The 21,094-nt window shown below is 44.3% G+C and overlaps 2 protein-coding genes across 2 annotated transcripts in view; both read left to right on the forward strand.

Moving 5' to 3' along the window:
- The window catches only part of LOC309554239 (phospholipid scramblase 1-like), a 35,752-nt gene extending 27,840 nt beyond the window's left edge, over positions 1–7,912 (forward strand). Inside the window, exons 5-6 of the mRNA XM_082255876.1 lie at positions 3,477–3,605; positions 7,805–7,912. Of these exons, the coding sequence (XP_082112002.1) occupies positions 3,477–3,605; positions 7,805–7,831 (156 nt within the window). The 3' untranslated portion in view covers positions 7,832–7,912. The remainder of the gene's footprint in view (positions 1–3,476; positions 3,606–7,804) is intronic.
- LOC309554234 (phospholipid scramblase 1-like) overlaps positions 1–21,094 on the forward strand; it is a 241,264-nt gene that overhangs the window by 97,591 nt on the left and 122,579 nt on the right. The gene's annotated exons all lie outside the window — the stretch shown is intronic.

A 21,094-nucleotide genomic window follows, 5' to 3' on the forward strand; every position in this document is an offset into this window, starting at 1 on the left:
CAGACTATCAATAGTCCATTTATTATCTCTTCACATAGAGAATGTCCCTTTTCTCTTCACACAGCACATGTTCATTGGACTTTCCTTTCACATAGAAAACATCCATTGGTTTTTCTCTTCACATAGAAATAGTTCATTTTCTCACCTTGAGAAGTCTTCACCCTTTTTACCCTCCTCAGCGCACATCGCTCCAGGAGGTCTTCCCCATGCTCAAACAGCTTCAGGGGGCATTCCTTCTCCCATGCTCACACAGCGTCGGGAGGCACACATCTGACTGTTCTCCTCTCCCCAGCTCACACAGCTTCAGGAGGCAGCAATCAATCGACTTCCTCTGGACAAATTATAGAGGCCTTAATTGCCTCATTCTGAATAGCTGCAGTCTCTTCAACGTCCTTAGACAGTTCTGGCTATCTCTGCAGCCGACACCCTATAGTAATTGGTGAATTTTCTAAACCAGGTGGAAATGTATCTCCTGTCTGTGACTACATCCACAGATTTACCTGACTTCCTGTCACAATCTGTAAACTGTAATTTTTGCTGTCTTCATGTCTGGAGGAAACTGCTATCTCAAGTAAAATTGAGACAAAACTATGAAACTTTCCTGTTTCTAAAGCACAACCTGAATGCTTATTAACTGTTACTAGTAACATTATTCTATCTACTCTGAACAAATTTATAAATGCAACACTTGTTTTTGTCCCCATTTTTCATGAGCTGAACTCAAAGATCTAAGACTTTTTCTATGTACACAAAGGGCCGATTTCTCTCAAATATTGTTCACAAATCTTTCACAATCTATGTTAGTGATCATTTCTCCTTTGCCGAGATAATCCATCCACCTCACTGGTGTCTCATATCAAGATGCTGATTGGACAGCATGATTATTGCACAGGTGTGCCTAAGGCTGGCCACAATAAAAGGCCACTCTAAAATGTGCAGTTTTATCACACAGCACAATGCCACAGATGTGGAAAGTGTTGAGGGAGCGTGCAATTGGCATGCTGACTGCAGGAATGTCCACCAGAGCTGTTGCCCGCGAATTGAATGTTCATTTCTCTACCATAAGCCGTCTCCAAAGGCGTTTCAGAGAGTTTGGCAGTACATCCAACCGGCCTCGCAACCACAGACTACGTGTAACCACACCAGCCCAGGATCTCCACATCCAGCATCTTCACCTCCAAGATGGTCTGAGACCAGCCCAGGACCTCCACATCCAGCATCTTCACCTCCAAGATCATCTGAGACCAGCCCAGGATCTCCACATCCAGCATCTTCACCTCCAAGATGGTCTGAGACCAGCCACCCGGACAGCTGCTGCAACAATTGGTTTGCATAACCAAAGAATTTCTGCATAAACTGTCAGAAACCTCAGGGAAGCTCATCTGCATGCTCGTCGTCCTCATCGGGGTCTCCACCTGACTGCAGTTTGTTGTCGTAACCGACTTGAGTGGGGATATGCTCACATCCGATGATGTCTGGTACTTTGGAGAGGTGTTCTCTTCACGGATGAATCCCGGTTCTCTTAGATCTTTGAGTTCAGCTCATGAAGAATGGGGGCAAAAACAAGTGTCGTGTTTATAATTTTGTTCAGTATACTTCTTGCCTAATGCAATCCTTGACTATAGTAATCATATCCAGCATTTAGAACATCCAATTTCAATCCATCTATATCTCTTAAATACAAATAAAATGCAGCGCTTAAATCAGTCCATAATATGTTTAATCCACACTATAGTGAGTCCCAATTCACAGACACCATGAAATGTGAGGATACAAGCATCACTGGTATACAGAAATAGTGAGCACCTCCACCACACCGATAGACCAGATGGCCTCTTACCGGATCCAAATGATCACTGTTCTCACAGTGATCTAAAGTGCCTTAGGATATGTAGCTGGGACTTATTCATACTCCATAGGAGATCCGGAAGAAGGAAGAAGGACGCCGCTGCACAGCGGCTTAAGCTAGTACCATCGTTATACTTCTATCAATGCGTGGCTTTTTCTTGTGTTTGGTGAGTGCAATTTTAAATAAACGTTTGGCTTTATTTGGAACGTCCTGCACTACTTCTTTCCCATTTGTCTTTTTTGACTTGTTATTGGGGAGGACCGTTTGTCTCTGCATCCATCCACCCTTGGAGTACCCGGATCTCCTATGGAGTATGAATAAGTCCCAGCTACATATCCCAAGGCACTTTAGATCACTGTGAGAAAAGTGATCATTTGGATCCGGTAAGAGGCCATCTGGTCTATCGGTGTGGTGGAGGTGCTCACTATTTCTGTATACCAGTGATGCTTGTATCCTCACATTTCATGGTGTTTGTGAACTGGGACTCACTATATCCTCTGAGTGTGGATTCAACATATTATGGACTGATTTAAGCGCTGCATTTTATTTGTATTTATTTTTGTATCATATTTTGTGATTGATGCTGGCTGCTTTTATTGCCATCTTTGGGAAGCGCGATTTTTCATTATTTATCATATCATCTATATCTCTTCTCTATTGTATTTAGCGTACCCAACTGTCATTACCTCCATCCACTGCCATTTCCTTTCCAATTGTATCTAGTGTACTCAGCTGTCATCACCTCCATCCACTGCCATCTCCTTCCCTATTGTATCTAGTGTACCCAACTGTGATCACCTCAATCTACTGCCATCTCTTTCCCTATTGTATCTAGTGTACCCAACTGTCATCACCTCCATCCACTGCCATCTCCCTTTCTATTGTATCTTGTGTACCCAGCTGTCATCACCTCCATCCACTGCCATCTCCCTCTCTATTGTATCTAGTGTACCCAACTGTCATCACCTCCATCAACTGCCATCTCCCTTCCTTATTGAATCTAGTGTACCCAACTGTCATCACCTCCATCCACTGCCATCTCCCTTTCTATTGTATCTTGTGTACCCAACTGTCATCACCTCCATCCACTGCCATCTCCCTCTCTATTGTATCTAGTGTACCCAACTGTCATAACCTCCATCAACTGCCATCTCCCTTCCTTATTGTATCTAGTGTACCCAGCTGTCATCACCTCTATTCACTGCCATGTCCTTCCCTGTTGTATCTAGTGTACCCAAATGTCATCACCTCCATCCACAGCCATCTCCTTCCCTATTGTATCTAGTGTATCCAACTGTCATTACCTCCGTCCACTGCCATCTCCTTCCCTATTGTATCTAGTGTACCCAAATGTCATCACCTCCATCCACAGCCATCTCCTTCCCTATTGTATCTAGTGTATCCAACTGTCATCACCTCCATCCACAGCCTCCTCCTTCCCTATTGTATCCAGTATACCCAACTGAAATAATCTCAAGCTACAGTATAAAACATTGGAATCGAAGGATACAGAATAACAATGATTCTTGTTTATTCAGATGGTTGTTTTTTCCATATTTTCTGCATGTTTCTCCGTATCTCTTGGGGCTTCTGTCTCTGACACGTTTGTGACACTTTTTCCTGTAAGGTAAAATCTCGGGATGAGCAGCATGTGGTGGGAATGATAAAAGGCGAGGGGGGCCATTACACCGTCACATTTCCGATTGACCTGGAGGTGACGATGAAAGCCATGATAATGGCCTCCTGCTTCTATCTGGTAAGGGCACCATCATTTTTCTCTTTACATGACTGTACCATTTACTGCAACATACTAATATGTATGTATTAGCTTTTTATTCCTCTGTCCTTCTATTTATTGCATGGAATGTAAGTTAGAGTTTGGGTGCAGTGAGGCTCCATGGCAGCAAATGTAACCAAGATAATGTTTTTGTTTAATAAATATGATAAAAGATGTTGAAAAAGGAGATGTTTGGCCTCTGCAGTGATCATCTGACACTTGATATGCTCTAAGGGGGATCTGCAAAACATGGATTAGTTGTGCAAAGGACAATTCCTTTTTTTTCCATGTCCATTCTGGATATTTGAAGTGAAGGTAAGTTTTCTTTACCACACCTCACACCGTAAAATAGCCAAAAGGTTCAGCTAAGTTATCGTAGACACGAAAGCAGTGTGGTAGCTCTACAGTCACAAAATTAACAATACTAAAACCTATAATCAATGACCTTTGTATGTTACTAGACCACTCACAAGTAGAGAGGTCATCCACACCACCTTCTACCACTTTCTGGAACGTTTCCCCTGCTCCACCACTGACCCTTCTAAAGATGATCTCCTAGTCTCCAAATATCCCTTCCAGAACACAGATCTCTGTCCCTTCCTAAGCAAGGACCGCTTGTCCTCCCCTTATTCCTTCCAGACCGTGAATCTTCTGTCCATCCCTCCCACCTTTGTGAACAAAGATCTTCTGTGCCCCCATTGTCCCTTCCAGGATATAGGTCTCCTGCCCACCCATGCTGCTTTAAATAGTTTGGTTATTTGGCCCATTTACTTCACCCTCCAGAACACTGAACTTCCAAAGGTAGTTCACTTACCCTCCCAATGTCTCTTTAATAAGACAGATCTCCTACCAGGGCCGGCCTTTGGGGTGTGCGAGAGGCTGAGAGGCTGACCTGGGTGTTGGTCCAGGCAACTGGCGGATTCTGACTCCGCTGGTCGCGATGATGCGGTGCCTGGCCCGACATCTGTGACGTCAGCAGAGAGCAGACTTCAGTCCGCTCTCTGCTGGAAACGGGTCACAGGAATGCAGAACAATCTGCACTCCTGTGATCCATAGGAGATGTACAGCCAAACAAAAAAAAAAAAATGGGTACTAGCCCAGTCACACTCTGAGCTTGTCACCTATTAGATAGAAGACTGAAATGACGAGGTTGGCCTCTCTTGTATCCCCAGCCCGGGCTCCACTGTGAGTGGAACAGAGGGTGCCAAGGGACAGGGGGAACATGTGTGGCAGCATATATTGATTGGAGAGCTTGCAGCAAGAGATGCAGTCCCGAAGCAACTAGCATACCATCAGGACAGGAACAGTAGCTGTGCTCAGAAGTCCATCTGAGGTTAAAGGGGCACTCCACTTGTGCGGCTGGTGCAAGAATTATAACTTGTCAGGGCTCTCAGCAGACTTGAGGCAGGAGCACTCAGTGATGCATGGAGCTGGTATAGCAGACAGCCAGTTGGGCACTCAAGCAGAACAGGAAGCCAGGATCAGTGACAGGGGTGAGGTTACAGGAATAGCCAGGGTCAACAAGCGGCAGGCAGCGAGGTACCGAATCATATGCAAAGCCAGTGTCAGGAATAGAGCCAGATTTAGGAACTGGCGACAAGTCAGAAAGTGGATCCAAAATCAGGTCAGGGGCAACCCGGGTCAGCAACAATAAAAACACACAGGATGAACGCAGAACACAGGGAACAGCTGAAAGACCAGTCAGCACTTGACCAAGGACAGAGAAATCCTAAAATAGGCCGTCTGGTGCCAACATGCACTGTGCATGCGCCCGATCGCGTATTCCTGTGCGCATTCCTGGTCACAGTTCTGCGGGAACTGGCGCGCACATGCGCATTACTGTGTGCCAGACGTCTGACAGGAATTCCCTGACAGAGCTTCATAGGTAGGGACCTACGCTCTAAAATTATGCACAAGATATTTAAGTGGGCTTTTAAGAGTTTCCCTTAACTAGCAATCTATTGCAGAATTTCCACTCTGTGAAGCAGACCGCAGTGGTAAACTTGGCAGACGGTAGCAAATTACATCTTCTTTCATTCAGTCAATACTAGTTCTAGAAAGAATATATTACAAATGGGTTACAGTGCACCGGAAGGATCAGTAACTGTGCCAATTTTACCATCTTCTGAAAACGTACAAACCCAATTCCAAAAAAGTTGGGACACTGTACAAATTGTGAGTAAAAAAGGAATGGACTCATTTACAAATCTCATAAGCATATATTTTATTCACAATATAATATAGATAACATATCAAATATCGAAAGTGAGACATTTTGAAATGTCATGCCTAATATTGGCTCATTTTGGATTTCATGAGAGCTACACATTCCAAAAAAGTTGGGACAGGTAGCAATAGGAGGCCGTAAAAGTTAAATGTACATATAAGGAAGCTGGAGGACCAATTTGCAACTTATTAGGTCAATTGGCAACATGATTGGGTATACAAAGAGCCTCTCAGAGTGGCAGTGTCTCTCAGAAGTCAAGATGGGCAGAGGATCACTGATTCCCCCAATGCTGCGGCAAAAATAGTGGAGCAATATCAGAAAGGAGTTTCTCAGAGAAAAATTGCAAAGAGTTTGGAGTTATCATCATCTACAGTGCATAATATCATCCAAAGATTCAGAGAATCTGGAACAATCTCTGTGCATAAGGGTCAAGGCCGGAAAACCATACTGGATGCCCGTGATCTTCGGGCCCTTAGACGGCACTGCATCACATACAGGAATGATACTGTAATGGAAATCACAACATGGGCTCAGGAATACTTCCAGAAAACATTGTCGCTGAACACAATCCACCGTGCCATTCGCCGCTGCCGGCTAAAACTCTATAGTCGATAGAAGATAGAAGCCATATCTAAACATGATCCAGAAGCGCAGGCGTTTTCTCTGGGTCAAGGCTCATTTATAATGGACTGTGGCTAAGTGGAAAACTGTTCTGTGGTCAGACAAATCAAAATTTGAAGTTCCTTTTGGAAAACTGGGACTCCATGTCATCCGCACTAAAGAGGACAAGGACAACCCAAGTTGTTATCAGCACTCAGTTCAGAAGCCGGCATCTCTGATAGTATGGGGTTGGATGAGTGCCTGTGGCATGGGCAGCTTACACATCTGGAAAGGCACCATCAATGCTGAAAGGTATATCCAAGTTCTAGAACAACATATGCTCCCATCCAGACGTCGTCTCTTTCAGGGAACACCTTGAATTTTCCAACATGACAATGCCAGACCACATACTGCATCAATTACAACATCATGGCTGCATAGAAGAAGGATCCGGGTACTGAAATGGCCAGCCTGCAGTCCAGATCTTTCACCCATAGAAAACATTTGGCACATCATAAAGAAGAAGATGTGACAAAGAAGACCTAAGACAGTTGAGCAACTAGAAGCCTGTATTAGACAGGAATGGGACAACATTCCTATTCCTAAACTTCAGCAACTTGTCTCCTCAGTCTCCAGACGTTTGCAGACGTTTGTTATAAAAAGAAGAGGGGAGGCCACACAGTGGTAAACATGGCCTTGTCCCAACTTTTTTGAGATGTGTTGATGCCATGAAATTTAAAATCAACTCATTTTTCCCTTAAAATGATACATTTTCTCAGTTTAAACATTTGATATGTCATCTATGTTGTATTCTGAATAAAATATTGAAATTTGAAACTTTCACATCATTGCATTCTGTTTTTATTCACAATTTGTACATTGTCCCAACTTTTTTGGAATTGGGTTTGTAGATCCAATGTAGCCTCAGTGAAAACAGCGACTTTGTAAAAGTCAGAGAAAAGCCACATCTTCTCAATATTTCCCACAATGGTGTTCTGAGCCCTCTTTTACTTATCTGAGAGACTCAGGCAGTGCTGTGATATATTGAAGAAGGGGGGTACCTATGTTCTATCATTATTTTTGTCTGCACTCCCATCCTAGGTGTACATGCTAGGTTACCCTTCGATATTAGCATGTGTTTGCTGCCAAGTTTAGTAAGGTCATTCTAGCCAAAAGTTTACTTCATATAGAAAGGGAATTCATCACACACACAGATACTAATAAAGTCTTCATGGCTAGTTCATTCGCTATTACCATATCTGGGTGTTGTATTGGATGAGCCTCTCAGTGTTACACGCTAATTATACAAATATACAATAAAAGATTGGAATTGTGCTTGTCTCTGCTGCAGGAGTCCATGATTAATGACAAAAGGTGAGACGTGGCAACCCGTCCAAGCAGCGAATAAGCAGATGTCTCAAGATGTGAACCGGTCTTCTCATATCATGACTACAGATGCTCTAGAAAATAAGAAACCCTGTTCATTATCATGTTGGAAAATCTTAGTCTCCATCCCTGAAGTTACTCTATGATGATCCTGTAGCCCACTGGTGTTACAGCTGGTCTAGGTTTATGCACCCCAGTTTTCAATTTAGATAATATTTGGGCCAAAATATAAGGTTAATAACCATGTGGTATCCACAGATGTATTTGACACCAAGACTCTCGTTTTGACCCCACCATACTGATGGATTCCTGATCACAAAAGGAATCTAATTTCTAATAGAAATATAGTACCTGCCCATCAGAGTCAGAATTAGAGGTTTTCTCATCACAAGCAGACATTTCAATCCTAATAGAGATACAAGCCTACCATTAGCAGTTTAGATGGATTCTTCATCACAAATGGACATCCCATTCCTAATGGAGATACTAGCCTGTCAGAGCCACTTTCAAAAGAATCTCTATCACAAGCAGAGATTTCATACCTGTAACGGAACCACGACCCCACAATGTGCTTGTGTGCTTCCGTCAGAATACCGCTTCCTTCAGTCTTGAACATAGATATCAGATATTTTAGCCGCCCCCGTACAAAACTAGCCGAGAATAGCTTGTATAAGATCTGAAACATTTATTGAACAAACTCACACCAAATATATACCTCATCAGGTCATGTGCCTGATTACATTATCGTATGCAGATGAAATTGTGTACAGAAATATAATTACATTTCTAAGGAACAACCAACACAAACAGTATTGTACTTTCCCACTAGCAACTAATAGATGACAGTGATTTAATTAACTTGAGTTAATTAACTAGCAGACTTGCCGTCAGCGAGCTCATGAAGTACAATACACATTTTTATAAGTATAAACACATCCCCACATTAGACAACAGGTGAGTTAATCCCAACAATAAACAATGTGTGGAAGATGACATTAGCATCTGCCATGAGTCTGACTGTGCGGTGCAGTCCCCTATTGGCAATAGGCAGCTAGGCCTTTAACATGGATCCTAGGCCTAGAGTCCCAGAGTCTGTGTGTCTTGGGGAGATGTGGACTTGAATCCAAAGTAACATTACTCCAAGGGTCCCCCCAGCATACACCCCGCAAAGAGCAGTGTTTCTGCATAAGCCAGGGCCCATAGTCAGTAGGCAAGAGGCTAGTTTGCAGTCCCCTCCAAAAGCCCCTGTCCTAATAGAGATACCAGCCCACAAGAGCCAGCTTGGAAGGAATATTGTCAGAAGCTTGTAGTGCTCCTGCTCCATCATAGCTGCTGGTTTCAGCATCCTGGTTTTTGTTTGTCTGTTCACCTGCAAGGTAATTGATGTGGAAGGTCTATGGGTGGAGACCAAACCTGATTTAAGCCAGCCAAGCCTGCAGTTTCATACTTGTGATAATGCATTTGTTGCATGTGCTCCAAGCTCTTTGTTTGTCTGCCCTGCTCTGCTAGACTGCATTCCCTTGTTGATTACCTCAGATCCGATATCGACTACTCTCTGAACTCTGTCTGCCTTTTGACTACGTATTTCACCCTGACTATTCTTAACCTTGGCTGCCTTATACCTGGACTGTCATTAAACCACTCTGCCTGTCTGCCAACTGCAAGTACCTGCTTACTTTGATCAGTTCACGCATGCCTCGGCGTGGTAGCCAGGCACTATAGCATTGTGTAAAAATCCTGGGGACAACTGAGTACCGGTAGGGCTGCTTGCCTTACGGGAAAGAAGGCTGCTATAGGTGAAGCAAAGAAGCAAGCTATAGTATCTGACCACCTGCGTTAGAGGTAAGCATGAAAAATATTCAACACAAGTGGAATCCCATTCATAACGTAGATACCAGCCTATATGAGACGGTCTTCAGGGACTCCTCATCACAATCAGACATCTCCTTCCTAAAGTTTGTACCAGTCTGCTGTAGCCAGTTTTTGAGGCTTCCACATCACAAGAAGACAACTTCTTCCTAAGGGAGATACCAGCCAACTTTTTGGGGGGATGGAACACTCTGCAAAAATTACTAAAGACAATGACTTCCTGGAGGAAAGGAGCTTCTACCTGGTGACATGGATGGACAGGGTGTGGAGTGTTATTTATTCCTGTTATGCAAGGCTGCTGAATTCATCCATGCTTTGAATGGTGGAATACTTATGCTGTTACATGTTACTGTGCCAATATAATATATTAAAAATGCTGCACTAAGTCACAAAGTAGTTATTTTCTAGCTTCAGCAACTTGAGGTCAGGGTGCCACAATGGGCAGGCTATGCCATTTTTAGTGGCACCCAGAATATCACTATATATATATATATATATATATATATATATACACACATATATATACATATATACATATATATATATATATATATATATATATATATATATATATATATATATATATATATATATATATACATATATATATATATATATATATATATACACATACATACATATATATAAATATACAGAATTATTTTATATTTCTCATTAACACCTTATTGTAATAAAGTTTTTTAAATATTATCTAGTCCGTAGTGGAATTCTTTTTTTTTTTTTTTTAAATTACTTTTTATTAATTTTATGGAAAACAATACAAAAGGTTCCAACAGAAACAGCAGAACATTACATGAAACAGTAACATGGATTTAGTCAATGCAAACATAGTACACATGTAAATGACTGGGCCATGCCCTAGGTATGGAACATATACAGACAAAGATTTAAAACCAAGGTGGGTAGTAAAAAAGGGAGGGGGATTGGAAGAAGGAGCCAAACGTAGGGCTCCAAGTTATCTGTAAATTAAGAATGTCTAGGTCCAATAACGATTTAACCACTAGGTTCATTTAATCGGGAATCTGTTTGTCCATAGTTGCCATTGAGAGTCAAAACTGTTAATACGTCCTTGTTTAGTTGCTATCATACATTCATATTTAGAGTGTATACGGACAAGCTCAACAACTTCCCCAAGATTCGGGGCATTGAGCTCCTTCCACTTCCATGCCAGAATAAGTCTAGCTGCCAAGAGGATATGGGTGACAATTGTTCGTCCAGAGCAGTGTTAATTTCGTCGACTAAAACCGACTAAGACGTTTTAGTCGACTTAATTAACACAATTTTAGTCGACTAAAATACGACTAAAACTAAAACAATTCAGATGACTAAAATACGACTAAAACTAAAATGGCATTTTAGTCAAAAGACTATAACTAAAACTAAATCGAAATTTGCTGCCAAAAAATAACACTGGTGCATGCTCAAAGCTTAATACCATAAATATTAACATATTAGATTTTTCACTCCAGGACCAGCAGTAGTATATAATGAGTTTGGAAATTGTAGAGAAATGCTTAAATAATGCATTACAAATTACAATTGAACTACACCCATTATAGATGACTAAAATGAGTCCTACATTTTAGTCTACTAAAATTTACTGGAGTTTGAGGCCCCGTTCACACTGGGGCGATCCGACTTCCCGGGGGCGACCTCACAGGTCGCGGCGCGCTGCTCGCACCGCGACCTCGGAGCGGCCGGCATGGACTTCATGACATTGAAGTCAATGCAGGTCGCTCCAGGTCGCCCCAAAGAAGCTCTGTACCCTTTTTCTAAGTCGGAGCGACTTGTGTCACTCCTATTAGAACGGGTCCACAGCTTTTCTATGCCAGGCGACCTACGGCGACCTGTCAGGCGACCAGGTCGCCTGACAGGTCGCCCCAGTGTGAACGGGGGCTTAGTCCAGTAAATACGACTAAAACACTTGCAGAAGACTAAAATAAGACTAAAACTAAAATGCCATTTTAGTCCTAAGACAAAACTAAAGCTAAATTGAAATTTGCTGCCAAAATTAACACTGGTCCAGAGAGGGGGAACTTGTCGATACCGAGGCTCAATATTGCAAGCCCCGGATAAGGTGGGGTGAGGTTGCCCATGATCTCCGATATAAGGCAGAAGATGCGTCTCCAAAAACTTTGGAGACTCTTACAAGTCCAAAATATGTGTAAGAGATGACCAACCTCCCCACATTCCGTCCAGCAAAGGGGCGATGAGGAGGGCAGTAATTTGGAAATACGTAGAGGGGTGAGCTACCACGTAAGGCGATTTTTTGGGATAATTCCCAGTGTTTTATACAGTGTGATGCTTAGAAAATAAATTTAAAGCGGATTTCCGGGCACGAAAACGTTTTTTCAATGAACATACCCCCGGGACAGTCAGGGCTAGTACATTCCACAATGGATAGCCTCTGATCTGTCCCAGTTCGCACTTACCTTTTAGAAGAAATACTCACTTATAAAATTTCTTCTCCAGTATTGCCATCTCTGTTGTGGGCAGCTGAAGCCGGCGCGATCCTGTTCTGCGTCCTCTTCCGTGTCTTCTTCTCCCAGAATGCGCCTGCACCGCCCCTCTCGTCACTTCCGGTGCGGCGCCGCATTCCTCCACAGCTTCTGGGCATGCCCAGAAGCTGTTTAGCAGGGAATGCGGCGTCGCCCCGGAAGTGACGAGCGGGGCCGGTGCCGTCGCATTGATTCCTGGGAGCGATGACGTTCAGCTCCCAGGAATCATTGCAAGCCAGGAAGTGACGGCAGAGCCGCGGCACAGAGGGAGGAAGTGGAGAATAGGTGAGTATTTTCTATCTACAATTACAAGGTGAGTAAAAAAAAAAATAATCCTAACTATCCAATTCCTTTTCAGGTGAAGGTGAATAAGCGGATGGGCACAAAAAAAAAGGTCGATTTTGTGCCCAGAACTCCGCTTTAAGGGCCGTTTGCCATTGCGAGTGAGTAAATGAGGACCCTAGGTCCATTTCCCATTTAAGATAAGGAGGCGATTTGTTAAAAATAAGTTTGTCTTAGAGAAGATTGTAAAAAGGGAGATACCTTTCGGGGGGTGGAGGGGAAGTATGGTAGAGTCTCCAAGCCATCGTAGGGAGAGAGGAACCCTCCACCCTGACCGATCTCAGGAAATGAGAAATTCGAAGATATGAATAATAATCTTTGTGGGAAAGATCAAACTCCAGAGCTAGACTCTCAAACGGTTTGATATGTCCTGTAGTGTAATTCTTATGTTTGAAAAAGGTGGTCTTTGCATTAATCGCTTGCCAACCGCCGCAAGTAGATATACTGCGGCAGTCAGCCCCTCACAGGCAGAGTGACGTATCGGTACGTCACTAGCCTGTGAGGCTCTGGGGAGCGAGCGAGCGCGCGCCGCCGGAGTCGCGCTCCTGCTCCCGCGCGGTCACGGACCCCCCCGCGCGTGTGACCGGCGGACCCGATGTCCGCCGGTCACTCAGCGATCGTCGGGGGAGAGGGAGAAAGTCAGGCGGCTGATGTAAACAAGCCACCTGTCATTCTCCCCTGTGTAGAAACACTGATCATACGGTTCTACTATGTAGGACTGTTGATCAGTGTTCCTACAGCTCAAGCCACAGCCAATCACAGTAGAAAGCACGCCCCTAGGGACACACACAGCCCCTCCCTCTCAAAGTTTACCCCTTCACTGCCAGTGTCATTTTTACAGTAACAGTGCATATATATAGCACTGATTACTGTAGAAATGTCACTGGTAACCCCAAAAGTGTCAAAAATGTCAGTCAAGGGTCCGATCTGTCCGCTGCAATGTCGCAGTACCGCAAAAAAAAAATCGCAGATCGCCGCCATTACGCGTTAGAAAAAAAACAAAAAAAATGACAAAAATCTTTCCCTTTGTTAGTAAACGCAATAACTTTTGCGCAAACCAATCAAAATACGCTTTTTGCGATTTTTTTTTACCAAACATATGTAGCATAAAACAAATTGGCCGAAAATGTTAAAAAATTTTGATTTTTACTTTTTTTTTGGGGGGAATTTCATATAAAAAAATGTGAAAAATATTGTTATTTTTGCAAAATTGACGCTGTTTTTTTCTTTATAGCGCATGATCAAAAAATCGCACAGGTGATCAAATACCACCAAAAGAAAGCTCTGTTTGTGGGGAAAAAAGGACATCAAATTCGTTTAGGTACAGCGTCGCACGACTGCACAATTGTCCGTTAAAGTCACGCAGTGCCGAATCGCAAAATACCCCCTGGTCTTTTAGCAGCCAAATCCTCCGGGGCTTAAGTGGTTAATCTCTGCATTTCGATCCACATACAGTATCTGTGGGAACTGATTTCTCCACAGCTAAAGACAGTGGTAAGTCCATCGTGAAGCCGTCCTAAACGGAAAATTAGGACAAGTGTGTGCCACTGAACTGAACATCCTACAGGCCAGGGGTGTTACTAGGATTGCAAAAGACTTGGGGAACCTTTGGGCTTTCTAAGGAGAGTAATACTGCGGAATACACAGCTACAATCAGTATGACCAAATTGAGTAATATGGAAAAAGATAAATTAAATGTTGCCGAGTGACAATAAGCCAATAAAGTTGAAAAAAACTTTGAAAAATAAACCGTTCGATGTCTCATTTACGACACATTAGCACCACTCCCATGGCTCCTAGTGTGAATAAGCCCTATATTATATTTGCCATGCAATGTGTGCTATGGTGCCGCAGTGGTTGGTGGTCATGGTGAAAGGTGGATGTTCCTAAAAGAAACAGTTTATCATGACGCACTTTCACATCTTTCATCATCAGATTCCTTTGTAACTCTCAGTTTTTGGTCACATGACATCTCAAAGTCGCAGTAGAAGTTGTTGGAAGACTTTGGCTCTACCAGACGCTGTGATTGCAGTTTCGAATTGGGAGGTTATTTAATATCAACCCCCATGTGTCACTCCTGCTCTTATACACAAAGGAGGGTGCAAACTCCTCGTGCATTGCCACCAAACCGATAATTTAAATCCCTATAGACAAATGAATACTCACAGAAGTGTAAAAATAGCAGGCATAAAACATAAATACAGGGCAGGGAGGTGTATACTGCTACTGGTTGGGTTGGATATAATTAATATTCAGCATAGGTAATTGGTTTATCTTAGGAGTGACCTACAGTATCTCACAAAAGTGAGTACACCCCTCACATTTGTGTAAATATTTTATTCTATCTTTTCATGTGACAACACTGAAGAAATGACACTTTGCTACAATGTAAAGTAGTGAGTGTACAGCTTGTATAACAGTGTAAATTTACTGTCCCCTCAAAATAACTCAACACAGCCATTATTGTCTAAACCGCTGGCAACAAAAGTGAGTACACCCCTAAGTTAAAATGTTCAAATTGGGCCCAAGTGTCAATGTTTTGTGTGGCCACCATTATTTTCCAGCACTGCCTTAACCCTCTTAGGCATGGAGTTCACCAGAGCTTCACAGGTTACCACTGGAATCCTCTTCCACTCCTCCACGACGACATCACAGAGCTGGTGGATGTTAGAGACCTTGCGCTCCTCCACCTTCCATTTGAGGATGCCCCATAGATGCTTAATAGGGTTTAGGTCTGAAGACATGCTTGGCCAGTCCATCACCTTTACCCTCAGCTTCTTTAGCAAGGCAGTGGCCGTGTTGGAGGTGTGTTTGGGGTCGTTATGTTGGAATACTGCCCTGCAGCCCAGTCTCTGAAGGGAGGGGATCATGCTCTGCTTCAGTATGTCACAGTACATGTGAGCATTCATGGTTCCCTCAATAAACTGTAGCTCCAAAGTTCTGGCAGCATTCATGCAGCCCCAGACGATGACACTTCCACCACCATGCATGACTGTAGGAAGACACACTTTTCTTTGTACTCCTCACCTGGTTGCCGCCACACACGCCTGACACCATCTGAACCAAACATGTTTATCTTCATCTCATCAGACCACAGGAGATGGTTCCAGTAATCCATGTCCTTAGTCTGCTTGTCTTTAACAAACTGTTTGCGGGCTTTCTCGTGCATCATCTTTAGAAGAGGCTTCCTTCTGGGACGACAGCCATGCAGACCAAGTTGATGCAGTGTGCGGCGTATGGTCTGAGCACTGACAGGCTGACCCCCCCCCCCCTCCCCTTCAACCTCTGCAGCAATGCTGGCAGCACTCATATGTCTATTTCCCAAAGACAACCTCTGGATATGACGCTGAGCACGTGCACTCAACTTCTTTGGTCGACCATTACGAAGCTTGTTTCTGAGTGGAACCTGTCCTGCTAAACCACTGTATGGTCTTGGCCACCGTTCTGCAGCTCAGTTTCAGGGTCTTGGCAATCTTCTTATAGCCTAGGCCAGTGATGGCGAACCTTGGCACTCCAGATGTTTTGGAACTACATTTCCCATGATGCTCAACTACACTGCAGAGTGCATGAGAATCATGGGAAATGTAGTTCCAAAACATCTGGGGTGCCAAGGTTTGCCATCACTGGCCTAGGCCATTCTTTATATGTGGAGCAACAATTCTTTTTTTTTTTTTTTCAGATCCTCAGAGTTCTTTGCCATGAGTATTGGCCTAGTGGGCAAATGCCCCTTTAACCAATCCCAGTACTCCTCTTTCAGATACTGTGATTTCAGGTAGGTCTGAATAAGGAGGGTATACCATACCCTCCATTAATGTCTAAATGGGGAATTATCTCTTCTTAGGACCAACATATCTCATTAGTATTGGGCTGGTGGGCATATGCCCCTCCACACCTCATCCCAGTCCTCTTCTGCCAGATGCTGTGATTGCAGGTCTGAATGAGGAAGATAAAAATGATCATCCATTGATGTCTAAAACGGGAACTGTCTTTACTTAGAGCTAATATATCCTATTAGTTCCAGACTAGTGGGCAAATTCCCCCCCCCCCCCCCAGCCACCCCATCTCAGTCCTCCTCTCCATGGACTCTATGGGAGAAATGTCCACTGAAACTCAATGTTCCATCCAGTTGGCAGAGCTACTGCAATCCCAAACATGTCATCATTACAGGGGGGGGGGGTTTCTTTTGTACACATATATATGAGTAGGTTCTGCCGCCGTCCCTTATGTAAATGTATGGGGGGTTGCTGGTGCCTCAGACCAGAGGGGATGGGACTTTGTGGGCAAGTGGATGGTTGTATACAACCAATAATTCGAATGTGGTATAAATGAATAAAAAAAAAATTATTACAAAAAGAAGATTGCAAGTATTATAACAAGTATTCAGTGAACAATGTGCTTGGGGAAAGAAACCCAAGTGTGAGGAAGGTAAGAGTGATTCAAGAGAATCAGTGACAATGGTGCATCTGGTGACATTTTACAAGGATTTTTTGCTGTTTTTCCAGTAGATGTTTAAATGGAAAATATTCCCAGAAAAATCCCAAATTGCTGACGCGTTTTGGCTCTATCACGGGCCTTTATCAAAGCGTTCAGTCACTCAGTCAGTAAATCTATAAGAGTAATATACAGGATTATTGAAATCCTCTGAATGTATCATATAACATCATTCATATTTCAGAGAAGCTTAAAAGAGTACATACACGGTTATAGCCACTATTTCTGCGCAGAGCTCCCATAACCGTTCACAATCACAGCGGGAATCGTATACTGCATCTAGCCTAGGGGGATATTCACAAGAAGAGTATTATTGTGGTGAGGGTTAATACTGTCAAGGTGTTTCATGAAGGCAGTATCTTCACTTACAGTTGGATAAGCTGCTGGGGTTGGGTTTCCTCCGCACTTCTGGGAAGGGGGGGGGGGGTTTCCTTTCCCTCTCTTTCCAGCCAGGTTCTTGGTCTATAGTATGATAATAATCCATTTACACAATGTACCATGGTGGCTTTCTATCATTATATTGACTATGGTGCCAGGTAATCCCAAATGTGTAATTCAGCTTAAATTTTGACATAGTGCTTGTACAGTAAGAATGCCGTGACTAGTGTGCCCAAGAAGTTTATTAAGGGTTAATGGATCGGGGCTCCATTGGAACTTACGTTTCTTGGTAGCAGGATGGTTCCTTGGCTGGCGCAGGTTCGGTCTGTCCTCTCCTCTCTGCCTGAGAGAAGTGAGGACTGACTCTCGTTCCTCGGCTTTAAATAGTCCTCCGCGCATGCGCAGTAAGCGCTGCATCCTGTGCATCCTGATATACTTGTCTCCTGCTTTCCATTTCCTGACAGCAGAATACATCTCATAATCCACACAGAAAGTCTTAATCACTTTACAATCCCTCCTGGGATATCTGCGCTGCCACAAGCATCCTTCTCTGTGAGCTTCCAGCCTTATCCCACTCTCCCTGCCTCCCGTAGCTGCAGTGTCACACCCAGCCTGATGCTGATGAAGAAGTTCTGGACACAAAAAGTGCCGTTGCCAATGGCAACTGGCCCAGTAGCTAATGGCAAAATCCCAGACGAGCCCCCAAATGTAGCATGTTTTCCAGGCCTGTGGCCTGATATGGGCCTGCCATTAGTACCGGAATCCCTGCCAGTCCCTGGGTGTGACAACTGAAGAAGCGACAACTCCGGCATCTTTGTTTGTAGTTTTATTGATATTAAAGGAGATGGGAGAAGGGAATGAGTGGGATACTCCTTGAGGCTTAACTAGTTACAATTGGGACCTCTATCCAGAAAAATGCCAGTTGGTGCTTCCTTGACGCCAGCCGACGTCAGCCAATGCTCACTAACTTTAAGAACACTCTGTTGAGCAGAGAAAGTGTTGAATCCCCGACATGCAGTCCAGTAGATCCAAGACTGAAGAACTGTAGCACTCCCGATATTATAGCACTTGCAAAAGTCACCAGAAACTCTCCCCGCTTGGCACAGCTTGAGGTACTATGCTGCAGAACTCTTTGTGACTGTCGCTGTAATAAGCACACTTGAATACTTCAGGGCCCAAACTACAGGCGCCCCCTTTAACCTTTAACTCTTCAGGGTCACTGACACTGTACACCCTTTAACCTTCAGGGTCCTCAACCTAGGTACCCCCTTTGCTGTTAGCTGGCACTAGATCCCAGAACCTCTACTGGAGTGGGCCCCTCTAACTTCAGGTAGACCCCCCCAGGGGCAATCCTCAGTACTCACGACCTGTGTAGGCTTTCCTGGGACTGGACCCCTCTGACTCCCCGCAGGCTCTCAGCACACTGGATCCCCTCAGCTCAGCACTCTTTCCGGATCCTCAGGCAACCCCCTGAGATCCTCTTCCTTAGACAGGAGGAGAGACAGCCGTTCTCTCTCTCCTGGGACTCTGTTCCTGCCAAAGAGCACGTGTCTGGTGCCTCCCCCAAACTTATACCCACTCCCAAGAATCCTTTGCGGCAAAATCTGCCTTCTGGGGTAGTTACAAGCCTGGATATGTCCTCTGATTGGGTTTCCCTCACTGCCCTATGGGAAGCCTCTCACAGGAGCCAGTGGGGAGACTCCCCTCTTCAGCAGACACACTTGGAAACATAACACCCTAACTAGAAATCACAGCCCTGCGGTTAGGCAGACAAGGCCCCTCTATGTCTTTAGCTAGCACCTACCTGTAGGGTGCTACACGTCTAACTTTAACTTCCTTTACAACTCACTCTTCTCTCTCTTCTCCTCTCTCCTTTCTCACCCTCTCCTCTCTCTCTCCCCACCTCCTTCTCTGTCTTTTTCTCCTCCTCTCCTTTTTTTTTCTCTCTCTCTCTCATCCCTTTTATTTTCTCTTCTCTTTCTTTTTTCTTTTCATCCTCTCCTCTCTCTTCTTTCTCGTTTCTCTCTCACCTTTCTCTTCTCTTTCTATTTTTTGCTCTTCTCCTCTCCTCTTTTCTCTCTCCCTCTCCTCCCTTATCGTCTCTTCTCTTCTATTCTCTCCTCTCCTCTTTAATCGTTCTTCCCCCATTCTCTTCTCTTTTTTCTTTCTCTCTGTCCTCTCCCCTTTGTCTTTTCTACTCTTTCTCTTCTCTTTTCTCTCTCTTTTCTCCCATTTGTCTTTTCCACTCTTTCTTTTCTCCTTTCTCTCTCTCCTTTATCTGCTGTTTCTGCTCCTTTCCTCTCCTCTCCTCTCCTCTCCTCTCCTCTCTTCTCTTTCCCTCTCACACCTCCCTCCTCCAGTTCCGTCTCCTCCCTGACCAAGCACTCAGTATTTCTGGTAGAAGTCATCCACGGACAGAGGTAGGTGGGTTGCTCGGAGAGGGGTACAGGGTCCTGGCTGTCTCTGCTCCCCTCCACCATCCTGTATACAGTCTGGAATATTTCTGTATCTGTTTCTATATCAGGAAGGATTTTAAAGAGAGCAATTTACAGTTTACAAATGTTTGCGCTGTCATTATATTGCAGTCAGAGTGAGAATTTCCAAGATTTGTAAATCATGTTTTTATAGTAAAGAGAACCTGTTGCTTAGAAATCTTTAGGGAAATATTTTGCTCTTACCATCTCTGGGTAATAAAAGATTCAGCCTAAAGTTATATTCTGACTTATGTCACATCTAGCACCTTGTCCTAGAACAGGGGTGGGGAACTTTGTTTCTGCCAAGGGCCATTTGGATTTTTGTAACATCATTCGGGGGCCGTACAAAATGATCAACTTAACAATTAGCCTGCTATATTTGCTCAAACATTTAATTAACTCACCCCTAATGTGATGGCTGCAACTGCTTCTCTTTGGTGAGGTGTGTGATGTTAGCTGATATTGATGATGTTGCTACTTGCAACTGGTTTTCCAGGTTTGCGTCGGTCAGTCTGGAGCGTAGTCGACTCTTTGCAATGGAAAGTGCCCCCTTTCAATGCAGAGTACCCACAGCGTGCCCCCGATCAATGCAGAGTGACCACAGCGTGCCCCCGATCAATGCAGAGTGACCACAGTGTGCCCCCGATCAATGCAGAGTGACCACAGCGTGCCCCCCCATCAATGCAGAGTGACCACAGCGTGCCCCCCATCAATGCAGAGTGACCACAGCATGCCCACCATCAATGCAGAGTGACCACAGCGTGCCCCCCATCAATGCAGAGTGCCACAGCGTGCCCCCAATCAATGTAGAGTGCCCAGAGCGTGCCCCCAATCAATGCATAGTGCCCAGAGCATGCCCCCAATCAATGCATAGTGCCCAGAGCGTGCCCCCAATCAATGCAGAGTGCCACAGCGTGCCCACAATCAATGCAGAGTGCCCACAGTGTGCCCCCTTCAATGCAGAGTGCACACAACATGCCCCCATCAATGCAGAGTGCCCAGAGCATGCCCCCAATCAATGCAGAGTGCCACAGTGTGCCCCCAATCAATGAAGAGTGCCACAGCATGCCCCCTTCAATGCAGAGTGCCCACAGCATACCCTCCATCAATGCAGAATGCCACAGCGTGCCCCCAATCAATGCAGAGTGCCACAGCATGCCCCCAATCAATGCAGAGTGCCAC

This window comes from Pelophylax lessonae (genome assembly GCF_965119305.1).
Source record: "Pelophylax lessonae genome assembly, chromosome: 4".
NCBI classification, from domain to species: Eukaryota; Metazoa; Chordata; class Amphibia; order Anura; family Ranidae; genus Pelophylax; species Pelophylax lessonae.